This window comes from Battus philenor, unplaced genomic scaffold, assembly GCF_028537555.1.
Source record: "Battus philenor isolate CCGP_79_NKW_IND1 unplaced genomic scaffold, ilBatPhil1.0.hap1 SCAF_13, whole genome shotgun sequence".
NCBI lineage: Eukaryota > Metazoa > Arthropoda > Insecta > Lepidoptera > Papilionidae > Battus > Battus philenor.
In genome coordinates, this window is record NW_027181675.1 from 11,686,092 (window position 1) to 11,710,284 (window position 24,193).

The 24,193-nt window shown below is 33.9% G+C and overlaps 1 protein-coding gene across 1 annotated transcript in view; it reads right to left on the bottom strand.

Moving 5' to 3' along the window:
* LOC137933499 (kin of IRRE-like protein 3) overlaps positions 1–24,193 on the bottom strand; it is a 39,640-nt gene that overhangs the window by 9,733 nt on the left and 5,714 nt on the right. Inside the window, exons 4-5 of the mRNA XM_068777458.1 lie at positions 2,119–2,268; positions 947–1,130 (exon numbers count right to left, since the gene is read on the bottom strand). Of these exons, the coding sequence (XP_068633559.1) occupies positions 947–1,130; positions 2,119–2,268 (334 nt within the window). The remainder of the gene's footprint in view (positions 1–946; positions 1,131–2,118; positions 2,269–24,193) is intronic.

Consider the following 24,193-nt stretch of genomic DNA (forward strand, 5'->3'; position numbering starts at 1 on the left):
ACGACAGTGGTTTCGGTAGCATTACTTATAATAAGTGTGACTTCATATTTATTTTATATCAGGGATGGGAAATACGCGGCTTGCGATCCGCTTGCGGCCATTTAAAGATGTTTATGCGGCTCGCCAATGATTTCCAAAATTGAATTTGTTTTAACGACTTTCTCCCGGCAATATATTTTTACAAAATTAATTAAAACATATTGGTAGTAAATACTAAAGAGAAACATTTTCTCTGACGCGTTACATCTAAAATTATAAATCTTATGTGTGCTATGTGATGTTTTAGCTTTTGACGGTAACTGCAAAGTAAATGATAGCTGTTCGTATGTTTGCGAAAAAATATCTTCAATTATAAAAATATTTGAAAATGACCACCGATCAAGACTGAGTTGATGTTTGATTAAAAAGCTGCGTACATGCAGTTACCTCTTTTTGATTTTGTTCAGCTTGTCGAAAAAGCAGTGTCAGATTTCTCACTAAAATTCGATTAAATTCATTTTTCTGTTCTTTTCTTGTTTGTTTTTATTTTTTATTAAAATTTGTATATGCAATCTGGACTCTCAAATTTGCAGCTCGCCAAAAAAAAATTAAAATTCGACCGTCGATTAAAAAAATTCATAACCCGTGCTTTATATAGTTATTTCTATAATATGACTCTTAATAATTCGAAAATAGAAATCGGGTCATAATTCGGAGTTATATAATTACATATAAAATTTAAATAGTTTGGCGGCACTTAAAATCGAAACAAATATCTTATGTAACTAAAAGAGTTGAACCTTCCGTATGAGTCTTCAGACTTTGTTACGGATAATATATCTATAATTAAACGCTTTCAGTACTCTATCGACTCAAACTCTTTGAAGCTATAAATGATAACAGACATACAGTATTACTCAATTAGATAAAAAGAAATTTCACAAAGATGTGTTTTACTTATGTTTACCTAAATACCACTCGATGTAAGCGGGTGGGTTGCCATATCTGGCTTCGCAGACAACAGTCGCTCTGGACCCGGCCGGCACCGTGATGTTCTGCCCCGGCAGCACATGGGAGCCGTTGAATAGGATCCTGGGTGACTGCGGAGGTACCCGAACCGTTAAGGCTGCGGGGGGACTTGAAAGGGCATCCTACAACAGACAAAAGGTTTCACTGAAATTATTTGCCAACAAAATTCATCAATAACATAAACAAGTTATGTTGGCACACGTTAAAAAATTAAAGAGAAAATGTTTTTTTTTTGTGTTATATCCGTCTATAAAAACTGATTTCCTGAAGCTATTCTAAAGATAGTATCTACACAGGGTGATCACTTTGAAATATGTAACATATTTTGGATTTTGAATTCGACAGACTATTAATTGCTGACAGTATAATGCAGGGATAAATACTAAACAATCATTAATTTTAATTTTCAGTTTTATAATTTGGAAAACATCTTTCCATACTATATTATCATTAGGTTATTTATTAATTTTAGAAAATATGATATTTTAAATGGTGTGTACTATATATTGACAGTAAAACTTCCTCAAAGGTTTTACACCTATAACCAATCAACCTTTATAGAGAGAATTGATTCATGTGAGCAAAAAATTCAAAATTCCTCGAATCTAACCATCCTGATTGCCCAAAAGTTATCGAGGATGTTGATAAAAGAATTAACATCTGTACGTGTGGTCGTTGTGGACACAGCTTTTAATAATTTTTAAACAGTGTTTTTTCCACAATTTTTTTGTAAACATTTTGTTTAAATTTCGAATTAAAACTAAAGTTACGAATTAAAAATCCTTCTTAGACAAGATGATTGGTTTTTTAAAAGGCTTCATTAGGTGAGTGTTTTATCATTAGCTGTCACTTAATGTACGTATACTTTATCCAAAAATAAACGATTTGAGAAAAATAAATAACGATGATATTATATTAAAAAAGAGCGTTTTCAAAATACGTGCTATAAATTACATATCAAAATCAATTATTGTTTACAATCTGCCCCTGCAGAGTTTCTACTGCCAGAAGTTATTGGCCTATATTTACTTATGAGAGAATAACCTCCTAATGACATGTGTTTGTGATTCAGCTTGGTGACGTCACCGTCATTGCAAGTTTGAGATTTACCTGAACATTGTAGTTGCTGGCAGTTACTTGACACTGCCATTGACCATCGTCCAATTGCAGCGTGGCAGCTCGAACCCAAAGCGAGCAGTCGCCTAAAATGGCACTGCGCTCACTGACCCACTCGTATTTACCTCGATATATGCCTACTGGCTGAAAATAAACGTTTAATTTTTTATTCCATCAAATGTTGAAATAAATTAAACCTTACCCTAGATAATAAATATCATGATCATCATCACCATTTCAGTGATAGAATGTCCACAGTTAGACAATCTTTCGCATAAATTTCCATAAGGATCGGTTGCATCTTCAGACTTCTATCACCTTGAAGTAGACTTCGTACATTGCACTCGCCGATTCGTGTCTCTGGCCGTCAATTCTTCGCACTATATCGCTTGCCTATTACCACGTTACATTTGTCGTTAGATCTCCTCTTTCCTGCTTCGATCTCTTATAAAATCTGTTGCACTATTATATATTCTATAACTTGATTTCTGATTACTCCTTCTTTAGCATCAAACTGGACTGAATGGTAGATAAATTTGAAGAGTGCTATTGACTTATTATAATAAAATAGGAATAAATATCTTTAAAATTAATAACCATAAACCATACAAAAATAAACACTTTTTGAATGAACCTTTTGTTGACAAATAGAATTGTTAGAGCAATACACAGCATTTTAAAAATTTAAACTCGCTTACCGCACAGTTGCTTTAGATATATGTCGGATTATTAACCATACAAATTAAAATTCGAAATTATTTATTCAACGTAAGATGCTGTATATTTCTTATTAAGGTAAAAATCAGTATATCAACTGTTTAAATGATTAAAGCCTCTTAGAATAAGTTAAAGAAACTTGGCGCAATTACATGTACATATTTAAGTAATACGAAATTACTTATTTAAAACACATTGAAATAACATGGACTCGAACACATCAATCTCAAGGAGTACAGTACTCTTTGTATTCGTTTACAGTATATTAGTAATTATAAACATTCTTTGACTTTTTTATATTTAGCATTATAAGCATTTTGAACATTATCTCGGATCCTATTGTAAAAACGTAAGCATTGCCCATAAAAAATTTGCTCGATGTAATCAAGCCATACATTAAACTTTTTTTTGCTACTGGTGTTAACATTGTGTATATCACACTTCCAAATATAGTCGGTAATATTTTTGAGTACTAACAATATATTAAAATATTATATTTGTGTAGAGATGTTGTAAGTCATTCTACTTTATTACCACTATAAAAAGTAATGATAATCGTGATTTCGAATTTCAAAATGGTATCTAAAATTCGCTTACACGTATATATAAGACGAAATGGTATAGTAGTGCACCCAATGGTTTTATCATTTATCTAAAAAATAAGAATATCATATAATCTTGACAATGCTGCTTGAGGTCAGAAATGAAAAGAGGCGATATTTACCATAAATGAACTTTACAAAATTAATGTATGTGATGGATCACTTAAAAATTATGTAACAAAATGTTTTTCTACGACACGTGATGACATCTCGAATTCCCCAACTAAATCAAAAAGGAAAGGAATTTCACCGGAATTTTCTCTTTATTTCCTTTTCCCAAAAATTCGTGGTAAATTCCAATCTGCGCGTTGGAAGCTAGCCCTGAGCGATTCGCTGCGAGCACGGACTCGGTCGCACAATCGCTGCGGCCTCTCAGTTCAACTATTGCCCCGAACTAATGAGAAACTGCCGTCCATTTCGTTTTCCGATTGAAGCCACGGGAATTTTATGATACGTCCGTAGTCATTCTTTACGATACACGCGGGAAATGATTGCCAATAAAAAAAGATTTTTTATTACAATTTTGACGTGATAAGACTTAGATTTAAACTAATAAGTGTTTTCTAAAGAGAATATATATGTACTACAATGAAATGAAAAACGAAATGGTAAAAACATAACACATGTTATTGTAAAAGTATCTGCGAATAAAATAAATACGTAATAGAAGTAGTATCGGCTATAGATAATAATTAAAATAATAGAATAAAAAAAACCGCTAAAGAAGAGAAATGTGTAATGGAATAGAAACTGTTGAGTAGAGAATCTAAAATAAAATTGAACAACCACGAGCTAAAAAGGAAACACGTATGATAGTAAAGGTAGTACAGAAAAGAAAAGAGAAAAAAAAACCTTTTATTTCTTACTACCACAAAAGAAGTCGTTTCAGCCCATAGACGCCCAGGACATATGCCTGCTCCAAAGATATCTACATGAGATATATCTTAATCGCCGTAGGCGGATAAGCGACCGAGGTCTGGTATTATGATACGCAGCAGACATTGCTGCTCATACTGTGGAAACTTGTTAGTGAGCAGTGGTAATCCTATTTTGTAAGATTGTATCTCGGAAATCGAACCCCGTGACGTACGATTGCATGTCTCAGTCTCTGCCACTAAGCAGCCACCGCTCGTTACTACCACCACAAAACAAGTATCGGGAACAAATTTAGATCTTAACGTATATAATTAAGTATATGATTCAACGATTCTCTTTTTCACTAACGAATGATACCGGAAAAACAGCGATAATAGACTTCCGTCTGATATTATCAATAATTCATTTGATGAGAATTTTTATTACCTGTCGCAGAAGTACGTCGGAAGAAAATAGTGGCTGGAAAAAGTTCAAAAAATTTCATAGAGTATTACCCGTTTTAAATTTGTTCCAAAATGCACCAAAAGGAAACATCAATCGTTTGATAAGTATACTGAATTGTCTGAAATAAAATTCCATCAATAAACCTATTGTGCGTATCTATTGTATGTCCACTGTTGGACATAGGCCTCCTATTTCCATTAAATCCGGTAAAACTCGGGTCCACTTTTTTGGAGAACGTCGCTGGGTTATGTTTGTAACTTCTGTTCGTCTTCAGATTCTCTTATTCCTGATGCAATCTCGTAAAGAAATTCCTAGCATAGCCATCTTCGTAGCTTGCTAAGCGAATGTGAGATTCACAAGATTCGATTTGAAAGACCAAGTTTCAAAGCCATTGTTCGTAGACTGTGACATTGACATATGTAAGTAATTTTAAAGTTCATCATTACATTGCATGTAAATTTATCTATAAGATAGTATATGTAGTGTTAATAAGATAAATCGAGTCACATCCATCGACTCCTCGCAAACTTATTATACCTTTACGGAATTAGACAACACAACTCGCTAATAATAACAGGAAACGTTTCATTATCCACAACGGAAGTTCTATCTCTGAGAGAAGTTTTGTATCTCTTTAATTAGCAATTGTGCGTCACGAATGTCTGATACATTATTCCGGTCCCATCAGATTCGCAATTATGAATTTTGTTATTGAAATTTATCGAAAGCAATTCGACGCTGTGAATTCCCATAGGCCGGCGTGGCTTTGTTGCATTATAATCAATGTGCGCTATGAAAATAAATATATTTTGGAAACCGATAAAAGTTTTGTCAGAAAATTTTTATATTTTAAAAATCGCACGAATTATTACAGGTATTTAGTATACATAGCGTTTATCACATTTAGATATGTCTGTCTACGTGTGATTTATTTCAATAAGTCGATGCCACATACCTCGAAGGCACGATACAATAAGTTTATTTCTAACTTTATTACCCGATCGAATAACATCACAAACTTTTAATGTTATTTGACGACCTCACCGTATAATTAATACCACTAAATCACTGATATAGAGATATATAAAATATACAAATAAAGAGTTTTAAAATTCAATATCATAAATTCAACAAAATGGACCCGCCAATATGCACTTATTTGTACAAAATATAACGGCCAATTTAATAAAGTTAATCAAGTTCGTCATTTGTACTAGTATATACATAGCTAATTCATCAACAAAAAGTTTAATGCCTATTTCTTATCACCTTTCATGAAGTGATGAATGTGAAATATGTTATATTAATTTATTTTCTATTGAAATGCGAGAGACTAATTACTTCTGACAGTATAAAGTCTGCACGGGCACAAAAAGTAAAAAATTATTAATTTTAATATGTAGTCAATTGAATTTAGAAAAGGCCTTTTTGAATATACAGAGATGTTTAAAGATATACATGTTTATATGTATGTAAACAATACAAAGCATAAATATGATTACTATAATACTTTCAAAGATGTTACTCGAGTTCGAGTACTTCGAATATTCGAGTACACCGTATGAACCGTAACTCGGTTACGGGTCCCAAGTTCTACATACAAATGTAATTTTCGAGTCTTCAATATCAACAGTTATATTCCTAAGTTCATGCTGCAAATAGCTTTATATATTGTAGATGATTACAGGAACACATGTCATTTTTGGAAATATTCAGGTATTTAAAAAGATAGAGGGACAGGAAAGTAACGTCGTTCCTGTTGACATATTTTACAGAAAAACCGATTCATTGTTATTGCTTTGCATGCGCATTGAAAAATTGTATACTAGATGGCAAAAGGTTGTTGAAAACGAAGGTTAATATATTGTTGATTAAAAATAAAAACTTGTTAAAAATGTAGTCGAGTGAATTTAACTTAAGGCGACATTACTTTCCGGTCGCCCCTAATAGAAAGGAACAAGAATAAGTATATTAAAGAAATATCAAGGTTAAATTCAGTAAAAGGACGTTGATTCCTAAACACAGGCCTCCTCAATAGGTTTAGATCTAATAGAACCAGTAAGAACTGGCCTGTATCCAACATCTTCTAATGACCTCATAAAGGTCGTCTCTCCATCTTGTATGTGGATGTCCTACGCCGCGGCCCATGACTCCACGTCTGAACATTACCTTCGGATATTATTACAGGTTATTGGATAAACTAATTTGGTGCACACTGCCTGTAGTTAATATACATTCAGGTATGAAATAAAGGCTTTTCAATACATATGATATCTATTTGGAAAGAAAATCCATGGGTAGACATAGAGTGATCTTCCAATATCTACGCCATTGTAATGAACATTCCTTTTTTAAAAAAAGACTGTACATCAGAATACTGAAAATACTTAAAGGGGTAGAAAGATATTTCAGAAACAAAGGAACGATGAATGGAGTCAATAGAATACGCGAATAGAATGGAACAAGAAACTTGCTCGGGGCATTTGAACTAAGGATTTGTTTGTTGCACTGTGCAAAGTAAAAAAAAGTGATAAAAATTCCCCGCCTTATACTTCATACGGTGTCGTTGGCTAACAAAATATTTTCGTTTTAAAATTCACAAGGCGATTGCGCCACGAATAAACCATTACATTTACAATGCATTTTGGATACTCTACTAGAGGTAAAAATATATATAACAAGTTTGTAAATTAGTGTAAAATTATAATTAAAAGATTATTAATTATACTTAACTTGATTAACTATTATAGTGTCCAGTTTTCAACAGATCAATAACATGTATTTAAATATAATCCTTTATTGTTCGTGTCGAATGAAAAAAAATACTTTTAAGTACATACAAAAAATAATTCAATATTAATTTAACATCATTTATTTCTTCTACGCGAGTGATAGTCATAGAATTAGTACATAGTATTTACAATTTTATACTTTATTATAATTTTGGTAAGTTTTATTGGAAATCTATCTATATATGTTCAACAAATTTAGATTTTTCTGCAATGTTTTATAAAGTAAATATTTAATGTTGTGTTACTTATAAAGAAATACATAATAGAACCATTATTTATATTGTAACTTTTAATGTAATTTTTATTTATGTGTACTGCTTATGTACCTAAATAAATAAACAGTGAATGTCCTACGGCTGAAATAATGATTCATGCTTTCTTGTTGGACAAATGAGTCCAAGATTAACATGGTGCTGGTTGAATAATTTTACTGTCAGTGCAATAGCGGCATTTTGACCAACATTAGTTCTGTATTTTTTTATTCTAACAAATGGAACTGGAAAATTTGTGTCAACAGAGTAAACAAAAGTTATATTTTGAAATACATTTATTCGTCATGCTATATTTGCGAGCCATTTTTCGAAATTTGAACACGCAATAGAATTTTTTTTTTAAATTAGTTTATTGAGATTATTCAAACAAAAGTACAAAATTATTTAAACAAAAGTAGAAATAATAGCAAACGTAAATGACAGCACTACTAATAATACTTAAGATGCCGGTTAGTTAATTATGATTGATATTTTGATTTCGCTGATTTTATGGTGGAATAATAGTAATAATTATTCACACCAGTAATTTGTTTCGATTTCCCAGGAGCTGACATAGAGAATATGAGTTAAAATATTGAAATAATTCGATAATCAATCGGAGCCAAAAATAATCATTCAAAAAGCCGCAGTTTGTCCACCCTCTTTTATTTTTCTTACTAAATAGATCACATAAAACGTAACAAAGGGAATCTGTCAATTTGAAAAGAAACTCTCTGTAGACTCGACCTCAGTTCTATCTTTTGCACCATTTATTCATTATAACCATTTTTTAAATTGAAAACTTTGTACATGGATCTTAAATAGATTCATTTATATTAAAATAATAGCTAGTATGAATGATGCGACAAAGTTATAAACAGACATATTTGTCAAAAGTGTAAAGTAATTTTTATGTATGTTATAAAATATATTTAACGTGTACCTAAGCCTTTTCTAATATCGATATAACAAAGTTCTTTTTATATTAAAAGCGGTATTAGGGAGACGACATTAAGAAAATATTTCTACATTTTAGATAAGCGATTTGATGTAGCGTGAACACAATACTCGATTCTGAGAAGGAAGCTCGAAGCCTTTGGCACCCTCGAGAAAAAAAAAACAAAATTTGCCATCAATATATGCCCGTACTTACTAGTATTTGTAAATTGATACCTAGTTAACTCTACCAAGCAGTAGCTGAAAAGGTAACGAGGCAGCATAAATAGGGATGGCCCCATACGACATTGCCAATTATAGAGTTTCTCAAATAAGACCTGTTCTACGTTTTGTTCCTATTGGTAGTGAAATTTCGAAAGTTTCCGAAATAATTTTCCAATTTTTCCGGTATTGAGGAAAAAATTTGAAATTTCAGAGCACGAGCTGTTCATGCCTTCGTTAAGAGTTGAATTTGTACAGGAGCAGTTTGAAACAGTGAGTTGGTTTTTTAAAGTACTCTGCAATCTTACTACGTGAAATGCCCTTCATATTTACCTGCTATTATTTATAACAGAAGCAATTTATAGAACAAAGTTATTTTGCCATTTATATACTAAAATTTATAATACTGTATTGGATTAATATGTTTCAGTATATTTTATTAGAATATAGGAAAAATAGTTTTTTGGTCACATTTGGTCAGGAAAAATTGGTGAAAAATTTACAAAAAATTTTCACCGTTCTAAAATTATATAGACTGGCAAATTAAACGTAGCAAAACCGAAAAACTTTACAGGAAGGGATTTCAATCCATAGTAGAAAGAGAAACGACACAAAGGAAGAGAGAGTAAACAGTAAGCTGTAATCAATTGTGGCATTTATTACACGAGTAGATATGTCGCAATATAAAAGGTACCCCACTAGGAGGTCCGATAATATAGATATGGTCCCCGGAAGTCGCTGGATAAGGCCTGTCCACCACCACCTAATTGTGGTGATATATGGGTGAAGCCTATGCCTTGAAGCGAGCGTCTATCAGCTGATGATAAAGGGTTTAAATCAATTTGCCACTTTTTCTTTGTTATGAATCTATATATAATGCTTGTAATGCTGGTAGTGGTGGGTTTCTCTATTATGAATCAATTTTTGATTAGTAGAAAAATATGTTATTTTAAAATTACTTCGTTCTAATATGTATAATATGGAAGTAACCGTTGTTAGTGTAATTTATAAGCTTTCAAATGTTCAATCTTAGTTTAAATATGACATGCAGCTGTACAGGATTTAGTATTGAAGAACAGTAATTATAATGGAGCATTGGTGATGTAGTAATGGGAACCTTCGCTTAATTTTGAACGTGGATTGTTAATGATAAGATTAGTTAGAAATAAAAATAAGCACGTTATACTTTTGTCTAGGCTTCATGAAATTAATAACACTTTTATTAGAAACTGTGTAATGTTTACATTGCCATGTACAGAGATTGAATTATCGAGTTTTAATTTATTTTTATTTAACAAAACTTATATTAGAAATCATAATAAAGTTTAAAGGATTTTAATTGATATACAATTGTTATCAATATTATTTTGTAGAAATACAGTTGTAATTTCGTGTCTATTGACACTCAAACAATATGCTATTAGCCAGTAGTGGTAAGATAGATTATTTTGATTTGATATGATAATGAAGCAAACCAAGATTCAGTGCTATACGTCATCATTGGTAACATATATCGGGCGTAGAATTTCGTCTTCGGGCACTGAGAGATATTAGATACTACGCTACATAGATATACTACCTAATTATTACGCATAAATGTAATCAAATACTTTGATACGTTTTAATTAGGAACACGGTATAAATTTATATTTTTAGTAGAGAAAAAATATCTAGAACTAGATCAATTAAACGCTGAGCGTATGTTACTGAATATTTAAATATTTAATTTCACCTCTTTCTTTGATGGTAGAGTGTACGGCAAATACTTTTTATATGGCCGCCGCACAGAGCAATGCATGCTGGTACATTCATATCACGATATATCAAGTAACGCACTCTCGGAGACGCAAATTACACCTTCGTACGCCTTTCATCATATTAATGGCCTTCGAAATCATAATGGCGCGCGCAAATCGACGGTGCGTGGGTTCAGGAGTGAGATCAAAATTTATTATAGCGAAGTCATCAGGTTAGATCGTACATATGATTAATAGCGTACGTGTTTTCCGACTTTCGAAACATTAGACGAATTAAAATTTTCTTTATGGGAAACTAGCTAGCTTTGGCATACGGTTTCGTTTACTTTTATAATTTTTGTGACATTCTTGATAGCTAAGTGTTTTATTTCTTACTATTTGGAGTCATCAACCCCTGAGGTTGCCGATCATTCTAAGTAGATATGTCACTAAGTTTCCTTCGCTTTTTCTCCAAGTGCTAACACTTACCGAATTAATAGTAATGATAGATAGCAATAGCAGCCGACCAAACTGAGGTTCGGCACTCAGGCGCCCCTCTGTTTGAAACCTTAACCTTAACTGTTCTGAACACTCGACGACCTATAAAACAGAAACGTAGCTAATCAAAAATTCAATATAAAATCGTAAATACATACATATTGATACGTGATACAAATTATTTAGCATATGCTATTTGTCAACATTAGCCGAGTTATTTTCCAAGCTGCAATCTCAATGTCGAAATAAAGTAATGTTTACATACAACAGCTTGTTTAGTACAGTAAAAACTAAATTATTGGTGAAATGTTATGTGATTTAGGCGTTTTATAAACCCTCCGTTATATTTAAGTTCTTTAATTTAGGTATGATTAGTAAAAATAACTTATTAATATCCCCCTGTTGAATTCTAAATCATTTACCATTCAATCTAAGGTTGTTTAGAAACCACAGAATGCGAAAAGACCGCCAATCGTACTTTTTTATTGTTGTTATTATGTTTCAATGGTATCTTTATGTGATATGCAATAAAGAAAAAGATATCTAATAAATAGGATAGGTAAAGAAATTATTTGAAAAAATAATATTTAATCCAATTTATGCTTTATGTAAACGCATCCTTATATATGAGTTATATAGTATTGACGCATATTTAATAAAGTGATAGTGATTAAACTCCTTATTAAATTTCTATTGTTTTTAAATACATCAAAAGGTTGTCTTAAAGAAATCGAAAAATGAAATAAAAAATAGTCAAAAATTCATTAAACGAAAATATCATGACATAAATATGATGTGACTCAATTAACGCTTTATGTAAACCCGCCTTTATTTTCAAACAAAGTTCCATAAAATGTAAAGCCAAGATCGATATAGTACGACAATGCAGACGATCAATTGAACGATTCGTACCTGACACGGGCTTCACCACACAATGGCCCTTCTCGCACTACGCAAGCACTAATGCCGCGTAAACTTGCAACGTAATTGACAATAGATCCCTCGAGGGCCAGACCTCAGTTTCTTGAGAATCCACTAAGCTGTTCTCTTTAAAGGCGTTCAAATGAGCAAATATTATGGTGTATGAACAATTCAAATCCTTTTCTGCATTCCAAATTTAAAATAAAACAAAGGCATTTCATCAGTTCATACAATCCATACATCGTTTATGCAGTTTTTTCACCGATTGATGATAGTTTTTAAATAAGGAATACATTTACTGTTTATGACTTAACCTAGATCTTTTTTATTAGTAAACCTAAGTACTCTTACCACAGCTCTGTAAATATTTTTTGTTCAGATAATAGGGAAAGAAGAACCATTACTCAAGCAATTTAATTTCTGGTATCGTCATATTGGAAGTTTTTAAGTTGACAAGTATGGTTTAAAGCTTTCCATAAAAACATTTACAAAAACCTCATATCATCCTGTATACGTAATTTTTTTTAGAAAAATCTACTTTTACATATAAGGATTTCGAAGTAAATTTCAACTCATCACGATATCTTTAAAACTAAAAGGTTTAAATACTTGAAATTTGCTAGGAATATTGCTTTTGTTAAGTAAAGATCAGGTAAGAAATTTTCAAAATTATTAAAGTAATAAAAAGTTTATGCTAGGCTTTGTCTAAAATTCAGGATGATGAGATCCGTAAATGAACGTAAGTAGTGAACAGGTCACAGCAGGCAGATCATATGGCGGCTGGAGCTTTAAGATTTTGAAGTAGAGACTACATTCAGGCAAGCGTAGAATGTTCACTCACAAGGTGGACAGGTGACTTTTTTAAAGTCTGTGGAAGACGCTGAATGAAAGCCGCCTATGTCCAGCAGTGGGCGCCCCACGGCTGAAATTATAACTATAGGTTTTTAATACGTCGCTCAATTAAAAAAAAAACTACATCTTAATTATACTATTAAAGCGAGTTTATCACTAATATAAAACTTAACTTACATATAAAATATTACAAATCTACAAACCGTTATTCTGTAACTAATGCGCTATCGATTTATCGAGCCATAGAAACGCCAAAGACTTATTTTGGTTGTACAGTCACGGAGGTTATAATTTATTGGTACCAATAGAGGCAACGTGATATTCCGAGTGATAATATCGGATAGGAGTAAACAGAATACTTACAATGATTAACACTGTATTTATCACAGTCAAACAGATTTTTTTACGGGACTGATAAAGATTGTACCTAATGGTAAGTGATGCTTTCATACATTAAAATAACTGGCCTATAAGAAATACGGGAATCCTAAAAGTTCAGTTAAAAAAAAAACTCTCGTCAATGTTTCCATTTACGATCGTTTAATAATGAATGCGGTTTTAAATGTTTAAGATATTTTACTATAGTAAGTTAAAATAATATAACGAAATAGGTTTGTAATACACAAAAGGCCAGGAAAAACATTTTTTTAAGAATAAGGGAAAAGCAATATTTCATAAATTGCCTCGTATATTGATTTCTTAAAACTGAAATTTTGCAAGACATCGCGGTAACTTTTGAGACTTGATTGTTGTTTTCGCAATGTTCAAAAGACGTTATTCAATATAATTTATTAAAATAAGATTACCAATCTATTTAATTTCCTATCTTAACCTAGATAATAAGTTTTAAGTCAATATTACCTATTTTTTATTACATTCTTTCGTGATAATTAATCACGGGCTTTTGCATTTCCAATGCCATACACATTCCAGTTTTTATTAGAAATTTAAGAATTATGTATTATGTAATTAAATAATAGTATCATCATTTCAATCGTAAGACGTCGTCCACAGCTGAGCAAAGTGCACACAAAACATTTTGTTTACTATCTGTTTCTACCAGAAAATATTGCAATGAAAATTCTAATTGAAAAATAAATTAATAAAAACATATTTTAAATGTTTCATGAATAGTTTAAAAACTTTGAAGCTTTAACAACTGTAAACACTCTGTATTTTGTATTATATGTATATGCATGCATCTTCTCTTTGTTTTTATAGTTATCTCAAGGTATTATTCTCAAGGTATTTGACTAAATAATTTTAATTTTTATATATGTCTAATAAATATCAACGCGAATCATATAAAGTCGTGATCTTATAAAGATATCGTTTGTCACATTGTAGGCAACAACAAATGCGTCTCAGATTACGATGTCACAAACTCGTCTGATGCCGACCCGAGTTCATTGCGTCTTTTGTTTCTTTGTGCATCATGCAGGTATATGTAGCTGCACTTTACTTAAATAACTTTACGGCAGCCATGTCTGCGTGAATATCAAATGATCGGGACAAAGTTTATCTTAAGTTTTTTTACTTTACATAATCTTCTATCGGAACCTCTCTTATTTTTTAAAACATACCTATAATTATGCTAACAACAGCAGCGTATTATTTTTTCGAATAGAAAGGCACTATTCCGTGTGGGTTAGTGCGACCTATCATTTTATATATTGTTGTCAATCAATATGTAGTACATTATATCCAAAAATCAGTAACTTCAAAATAATAAATAATGAATAATAAATAATTATTATTTACTATTTGACCCTGCAGGCATTGTATTGCCAGAAGTTCTTGGCCTGTCGCATTTCAAAATACAAATTAAATTGATGTAACTTGTTCAGAATAATCACTTAATGCTAAGCGATGGGAAATAGATGTAAAAGTTTTAAAGCTATGACGCCTATTGCCTATCGCCCTATAAGTCGACGTAACTGCATTCTAAAATCTTGTAACTGTTGAAAAAAATATATTTATATATTTATGTATGTAGTTACTAAAGGTGGATAAATGTAAGTTGCTTTTTAGTGGGTATAGGACACGTCGAAAATTCTCGCGCGCCTGAGTGTTCGAATCTCTCGAGACATTGTTACGCTGTTAGTTGAATATTAAAAGATTCGGAAGTGTGCAATAATCTACGAATTAAAATTAGTGATGACAGATTTGCTGTTAAAAAGTCATTGAAGCTATTACTCGTTATTCTCGCTGGTATTCTTTTATTATATAATTGCATGTAAGCAATTAAGAATACTAAACTTTATTCTGTTTTAGTCTAAGAATATTTTGATATCTCAAACATTACTGATAAAAAAAAACTATCTTTCAATAACCTTCCCGGGGATATGTGTAATAATTTACCAAATTTCAAGGCGTTTGTATATATGGTTTTTGAATCTATCGAGTACAGACCATCAGATAATCATTGATTTTGTTAAATGGTCTTAAATTGTATTTGTGTTATTATAGTTATAAAAGATTATCGAATGCATGCATGGTTATGCTTACAAATCGAACCGACTATATAACGATATATAACGTGTAAGGCAGGCGAAGTTTGCCGAGCTATTGTATTTAAATAAAGCTAGGTACGAAGTTAGCACAAGCGATTCTACGAAGCAACTTCATTTTGAAGTTAAGTCACGTAAACACTGGTGAAGTTAAACGGACAGATTTCTACGCAAAATGATAGTTCAGACAACTTGCTTATTTTAACTTAAAATTGTACTACCGTGTTTAGTTTAAGAATAATAAAAACTTTTTTGTTTATTCGTTTATTTATTGAAGTAAGACAATTTAATGATTGTAACCCCTACTGGCGGTTTCATTACATATACTAAATGTAATGAATTATCGTCGTTGTCGTTTCAACTCGTATAGGCCCACTGCTGGGTATAGGCCTTCACCAAAGATATCTATTAAGGGTGATATACGACAATCGCCACACTTGGTAGACGTGTTGGCGATTGCAGTATAGTATTATGGTGCGCATAGGAAGCTGCTTCCTGTCCTCTGAAATTTTTTTTATGGGCAGTGATAATCCTATATAATTAATGCACAAAGTGTGAATTATTTAAGATTGTATCTTGGGACTCGAAGCCGCGACCTACGATCGCAAATTTCAGTTCTCTATCGCTGTGCGACTACTTGTATATTAATATGTACTCTGTTAACATATATCGTAATATTTAATGGATTCAGGCGTTACATTGCGGAAGTCCATCCTAAATAATAAAGGACCAATATCTAGCCACCTCCGCACATGCAGTGGTTGTCGTGCATGAAAGTGCACCGCCCGCCAGCCCGCTCGTAAATGCGCATGCGACAGACAATGCAAACTACACAACCGCCACCGTAAATTCACTCAACACGTGTTTCACCCCTACACGGGGCATCTTCAGGAGTTGTTACACAGATTAGTGCTATGTTATTTATATGTCACCTCCTCCCCACCACAACTTAATGTCACGTGATCAACCACGTGGGTATTTTTATTTTACCCTCTCTTACGCATTTGTTATATTTGAGATTTTACGTAATAGACGAGTGCCCCGACCGATTCCCCAGACAAACCTGCAATAATGGAGAGGAGGAGACATTGACCTGCTCATTAAATACAGGTCCACTACCCGCGTGTCTTATTATTTCTAGCCGTTCCAACACGTCCATACGCAATCCTTTGCTACAGGTGTGCAGCACGTCATAGGAATGACCATGGGGCAAACTATGTCCAGTCTCTAATAAATGTTTAGAAAAATGAGATCTTTCAGGGCGATCATTTCTATATGCGGAAATATGCTCCTTATAACGAATGTTGAAACTTCGACCAGTTTGCCCCACGTACACCCCTTCACACCCACCACACTTCAACCTATAAATACCCGACTTTTTGTCAACCTCTGTTTTTTCCTTGCCGTTGCAAATCGCACGCCGAATAGTGTTGTTGGTTCTGAATGAAACAGAAACGCCGTTTTTTCTTAATATTTTAGATAATTTTTCGGATATTGGTCCCAAATACACTAAACTAGACCTACAGTTTTGGACACCGCGCTCAGGTGTCACCGAGTATAAAAGGCCCCTCACTCGCTGGTTCATCTTCTTCCTAATTAAACCATCCACCATTCTCCGCTCGTAGCCATTTGCAACAGCTATTGCATAAATAGTATTAAGTTCTTTATTATATGCTGCTACATTTAACGGGTATGTCATCAATCTATTTATATATGAATTGAAGGCCGCAAGCTTATGTTGCCAAGGATGACAAGAAGACGATGGGATTACCAAATCCGTATCAGTTGGCTTTCTATATATTTCAAAAACGTGCTGACAATGTTCCTTTTTGATCGTGATATCAAGAAAGTTAATTGAATTGTTAATTTCAACTTCTAATTTAAACTTAATTTTTGGATGAAATTTATTTAAATTAGTTACAAAATTGTCCAAGTCTTGCCTTGTACCTGTCCAGCATATAAGAATATCATCCACATACCTATAATAGTAAAGGATGTTACTATTACCCACAATATATTTATTCTCATAGTTGTCCATGAAGATCTCCGCCATCAAAGGGGATAACGGAGATCCCATAGCCAATCCTTCACTCTGTCTATAATAACTACCGTTAAACCTAAAATAATTTTGTCGCATGCAAATTTTTGTTAACGTTGCTATTTCGTTTAGCTCCTCCGGATGCAGTGCCCTTCTCTCCAATAGATCTGATAATAATGATAAGCTCTCTTGGTAAGGGACATTGGTAAAAAGATTATCTACATCCAGAGATAAGAACAACGAGTTTTCTGGTAAGGTAACATCCTTCACTTTATTTATCAAATCGAGAGTATTTTGTAAACTATATTTTGGAGAAAATGCCGATTTTGATTTTATTATACTTTTTAACTTTTTAGCTAACTGATATGCTGGACAGCCAATGCATGAAACTATCGGACGTACCGGAACATTGTCCTTATGTATTTTAGGTAACCCGTACAACACAGGTGGCTGCGGATTCATCGGAACAATATGTTTTGATGAATTTTCGTGACTAAAAACGAACTTGGAACTATCTATAGCTTTTTTGATTTCTGTGTTGTAGCGGGTTGTTGGGTCCGAGCGCAGAGCAACAAAATCACCACTGTGAATTATATTATTGACTTTTCCAATGTAATCATTGTGATCTAAAATAACTATACTATTACCCTTATCAGCTTTCGTAACTATTAAATTATTGTCTCTAATTTTACGTTTTAATGATTTCGCCACTCTGATTTCGTCCACAGACGTGTTACTAGGTGAATCGTGCTTTTTTAATTCCTCAGCCACCACCGCCCTGACCGTATTACCTTTACCATTCATCACGCATGCTATCTCCGAATCTATTGCTAGTTCCTCCCTTTCTTTTTGTGTTAGTATTGGTGTTATGTTATATTTGCTACCCTTCTCCAGAAATGTTAACTCTTTGTTGGTTAATTGTATGGTAGTCATGTTTTTTACCCGTGGGTAGAAAACATGATCAGACTGCCCGTCACCATTACCGGCGCTGCCACCGTTATTACATTGCCCTACTTCTCTATGTACACCACCATTTCTGCCACCAGTTCCACCACTCGGTGTTTAGCACTAATCTGTGTAACAACTCCTGAAGATGCCCCGTGTAGGGGTGAAACACGTGTTGAGTGAATTTACGGTGGCGGTTGTGTAGTTTGCATTGTCTGTCGCATGCGCATTTACGAGCGGGCTGGCGGGCGGTGCACTTTCATGCACGACAACCACTGCATGTGCGGAGGTGGCTAGATATTGGTCCTTTATTATATATCGTAATGTAACTTATTTAAATTTTTATACCTAAATTTTAGTATTTAATAATGGAATTTATTATTATTAAACTGGTCACACGAAATGTTATGAATTGTTAACAAATATTATTAGCATATTTTTAAGGCAATCATTACATACTATTTGTGATACAAAAATATGAAACTAAAACATTGGACTAAACATGTGATATCAAAGTTTATAACGTTAAAAACCATGCCTGAATTCAATGTATCGGTAGTTATAGATAGCACACATAGAAGGATTTTTCTTTTCTTTTTTGGCTATAAAAATTGTTCGGCCCAATCATCCGCTGACCAAAGCTTTGACGGCCTCAATCAAACCACTATCTTTGCCTCTCGACTTGAAAACGATCATGGTGATCTATTTATGAAAAAGTCTTTTTTTTTTAACTTTACCAGTATAACTAAGGAGATATTTATTATATTATATTTGTCGCGTTATATTTATTATTAGAAATTTCTTTTGCCATACAAAAAAGGAAAGTACAAAAGTAAATATTTCATTTCAAACAAACGGCCGTTGGTGTTAATTTTCGTTTAGTGTAGCGAAATGGAACTTTGTATAACTTTTTAGAGCGAGCTTACGAATATTTAGATGAATTAACACGTTACAAAATTAAGGGCAAAATTTAATTTTTTTGCTAACACGGTTAATTGTATGAATGGTTTCATTGGTACTTTACAAAATATACCTAGAACAGTTACTAACTTCTTTTATTATTTTACCATGGTCTTAAAGAGGACTTTTTTATTTACGATAATTGATAGCGATCTCTAGTTCTTCTTCTTTCTTTATTTAAGGCGATGGACGCTCACTGCAAGGCATAGGCCTTCCTCCAAGGTCACCACGATGACAAGTCTTGCTCTGACTGTATACAGTGTCTATTGTCTATTGTCCTATTTGAAGTTTTTGCTGTTAGCCTTGCGGCTTTCACAGCTTCGAAAAAGAGTTCACGGAACGCAGGGGTCCGTGAACTATATAAAATTACAGTATTCGAGTTTCCGAACCCATATCAGTACTCGGCGGGAGGACAAGGAAGTCACACAGGTAGTGGCCGCGTGATAGTAGCAGCGGGGCTCGCCCAGCCAGCCCTCGAGGACACAAACCCAGCGCGACCCAGTCGGTCGGCAGAACTCGCGGCTAGCGCGCCTAAGTAGGTCTGTCTATTCATTGTTACTGATAGTGTACTGAATGAGGAGTTAAGTGTGGAGGGCAGTGTGGACCACTCGGATATAGCAACTCCCCGCCACCTTAACCATATCGTCGTCCACCTTGTGAGGGACTTACGCCTCGTCTACCAGTCATGGTCGCTCCTTGAGAACCTTTTAGCCCTACCGGTCAGCGATGTGGCCCGTCTACTACCAATTCAGACGAGCAATTCTTCAAGCTATATTTAATGGAATCAAGCGTTACTTCGCGGAAGTCCATCCTAAGTAAGAAAAGGACCAATATTTAGCCACTTCCGTGGAGGGGTGAAACACGTGTTGAGTGATTTGGTGGTGGCGGTTGTGTGATTCGCATTGTTTGCCACATACGCATTTATCAGCGGGCTGACGGGCGGTGCATTTCATTGCACGACTACCACTGCATGTGCGGAAGTGGCTAAATATTGGTCCTTTTCTTTCTTAGAGCTATGTCGATGATCTTGGTTCTTTTGCGGGTCTCCTCATTTCTGATTTCACGCAGCGAGCACTAGTTAATGTCACAAAATAATGACAGAAGAGTCAATGTTTTACGTACTAAAATCTTCTGTGATTAAGTAAAATTTAGATGTATTAACATACGTTACTAAATTAAATGCAACACTAAACTTATTGCTAGCATACATTATAGCGGATAGATAGAAAGAAGTCTGTGTTAAAGTCGTCGAAAGACGCAATATTAAGGCTGCTTTCAATCGGCCTTATTAGAATTGAATACTGGAGAAGGAACCTCCAGCATTTGATGTTCTACAGCTGAAATTATGTTGATGATTATAAGAGAAACCAGTTCCATTTAAACTATTTATATAGAGAGCAGGTTTAGGTTTAAGCAGAGATGGTTTTTTTAATACTCGAATCCCAGTAAACAATTATTAACATATTTTTATTCTTGAAATAATAAAAATAAAACATTTCGTTTAATTTACAGCAGCGGTAGCTTCTAGGACACAAAAAAAGATATAGGACAGGTTTTTTTGTGATAACACTAGACAGAATGTTCGTGTAAATTGGCGGTTATTTTATAAACATACAAGAGGCCATTAAAGTTACTAGTGATACTCAATTTTGTTTAAAAACTGTATCGAGGTAAATTTTCGGTACGAACTGTTATGTGAAGAAATAACTTAGTTATATGACACTCATACCCACTATAATCGCGTCTATGGGCGTAAAAGGCACTTTAATTATGAAATCTCAAGAGATTTGACTTACGAGGTAAACTCGTAGTGTCATAGTTCTAGGCTTCATTAAATTAGTAAGTATTTTGTCGGCAACTGTACACGTACACTCGCGTTTAATGTGTCTGAATTATCATGGAATAAATTTATGAAGATTATTATACAAATATATGTATTAAAAATCAATACAAAATAGAAGATATTTAAACTTGGCAATTCATTGATCGGCTACTTTCTACGAAGTGACCACAAAAAACTCCTCAGAGTTTGAAGTGGGCTCTTAGATCAGAACGTGCTTAGACTTCTAGTAGGTTTAAATGAAATAATAAAAGAGTTTAATTTTTAAATTAATTAAATTATGAAAGAGCCTTAATTTATTGTAATTGTTATTAAATTGTGCCTTTCTGATAATTGTCTCGTGACATAACAGGTTGCCAAATATCTCCCTTCCGCTTTTTTGCTCTTTATTCAATGCTTTAAAAAATGTGTTACAGTGATCGGATTTAGTTCAAATATGCGCCGTTTTGTTCGATAATCTGTTTCCATCTAGACGGCAACTACATAATACCTCCCTCGTAGAAGCCCCCCTCCTTATTTGCGAAGAACTCGGACAGCCACTTTTCACAAACCTCTTTTGAGTTCAACTTTACACCACCAAAGGCGTTCGCCATGGACAGGAACAGGTGGTAATCACTTGGCGCTATGTCCGGGCTATATGGTGGATGTGATAAAACCTCCCATCCGAGCTCCCGTAGCTTCTGACGAGTCATCAACGAAGTGTGTGGTCTGGCGTTGTCCTGGTGGAACACTACACCCTTCCTGTTGGCCAATTCTGGACGCTTCTGGTCGATCGCCTGCTTCAAGCGGTCCAGTTGTTCGCAGTAGATGGTAGAATTAAGCGTCTGGCCATATGGGAGCAGCTCATAGTGGATGATTCCCTTCCAATCCCACCAAACACACAGCAAAACCTTCCTGGCCGTCAATCCCGGCTTGGCCACTGTTTGGGACGATTCACCGGCCTTCGACCACGACCGTTTTCGCTTGATATTGTCGTATGTGATCCATTTTTCGTCGCCAGTCACCATCCGCTTCAAGAATGGGTCGAGTTCGTTCCGTTTCAGCAGCATATCGCAGGCGTTGATTCGGTCCAGAAGGTTTTTTTGCGTCAAATCATGCGGCACCCAAACATCAAGCTTTTTTTTGTATCCAGGCTTCTGCAGATGGTTTAAAATGGTTAGGTGACTAACTCCCATCTCCTGGGCGATGTCACGAGATGCCACATGCCGGTCTAACTCGATGTAGTCCATGATTTGATCGGTATTTGTCGTCACAGGTCTTCCGCCGGCTGGCTTATCCATGGTGTCGTTTTCGCCGGCTCTGAATCGTCGAAACCATTCCTCCGCGGTTCGAAGTGATAGAGTACCATCCCCCAAAACACCATTAATCTCACGGAACGTTTCTCTAGCGGATTTGCCTTTAACGAAGGAAAACTTTAAAATGGCGCGAATTTCGGCGTTAGTGAACTCCTTGTTTACACGTCTATAACTGTTGAACGCAATATCCAAACTAATCATTCATAGCGTCGTTTTGTAGGTTATGTCAAGACCTTTCAAATCATGTATAGTATTGCCAGATACGAGCTCTGTAGCGCTTTGTACATAGCCGCGAAATTCAAAAGACAAAAAGGCGGAAGGGAGATATTTGACAACCTATTATATGAGTTTTATTAGAAACACAGAGAATAATAAGCTTTGCAGTCGATTTACTTTTATTATGCGTTTTGCAAATGGTAGGACAATGATGTACTCGTATTACAGAAATTTAGTAGAAGATCTGGTTGATTAATTAGCTAGAGAGATTCAATTGCTACAGTAAAAAAACAAATCTATTGTTCCTCTTATAAATTTAATTATATAAATTTTACAATAAATGCGAATTATTCATATTTTCTCAATTTAAATACAAAGTTTTTAATATTACAATTATTCGGAAACATTCACGTTGATTAGAGATTTCTATCGCGTAAATTGTTCCAGTGATTTGTTTGTTTCCACCACTGAACGTTGTGTATTAACTGAGGACTTTTGTATTAAAAAGAAATTACATTTGAACATGTTTTTCAGAGTCGAGCGTTTTTTTTTCGACATTAAAACGAGTATTCTTAACTTTTCCCATAACTTTTTGTAATTACTGCAAACACAAATTCTTACACAACTTTTAAATTGACACATGATTAGGGATTTATTTTTCTTGAACTTACAAACTTATCGATCACACTTATCGCACACGTTTTTCAAACAAGAAGGTAACTGCGCACGCGACCGGAGCTTTCGATAAAATCACATTAGTCGCTTTAGAGTTATACCCTGCCCACAGAGATCAACCGACTTAACTTCAATGGGTTTTCTGTGGGGCTATATTAAAAGTAGAGAAAATTTTAATAAGAATGCCTAGACTTTTTTTCAAACAGCATGTATACTTAAACTAAAAACATCAGGATACCAAACTTTTTAAGAAATAAAATCTGCGTATAACTATATTAAATTGTTCAATACTTTTATTAAAACAATGTGTTAAATATAAGATTTTATATTTAAATTTAAAAACATGAATCTACTACCAGATCCTTTACAATACAATGTATTTTTATTAAGCATTGCTATCACTACAACAATGTTAGTGATATTTTGTCGTTATATCCGGTATGCAAAGATATATTCTACTTCAAATAAAATCATCGTCTTAGCGGAAGATGTTACAATGTCTTAAAACTACAAAATCGACTGCGGCGCACGATCTTGTTATATAAACGACCTGCTATATTCATAGCTACTTGAAGTTGGATGTTTAAGTTTGGACTAATTTTTTAGTTCCACTTCACAATTTTTCTACATAACTTAATTTAACACATTTACAAATTTTAAGTGATGTGCAGACTTCTCTAACTTCCGTTTAAACTTAATTACCCAACGAAACAAATTATCACGTCTCAAGTGGAACTTTGCAG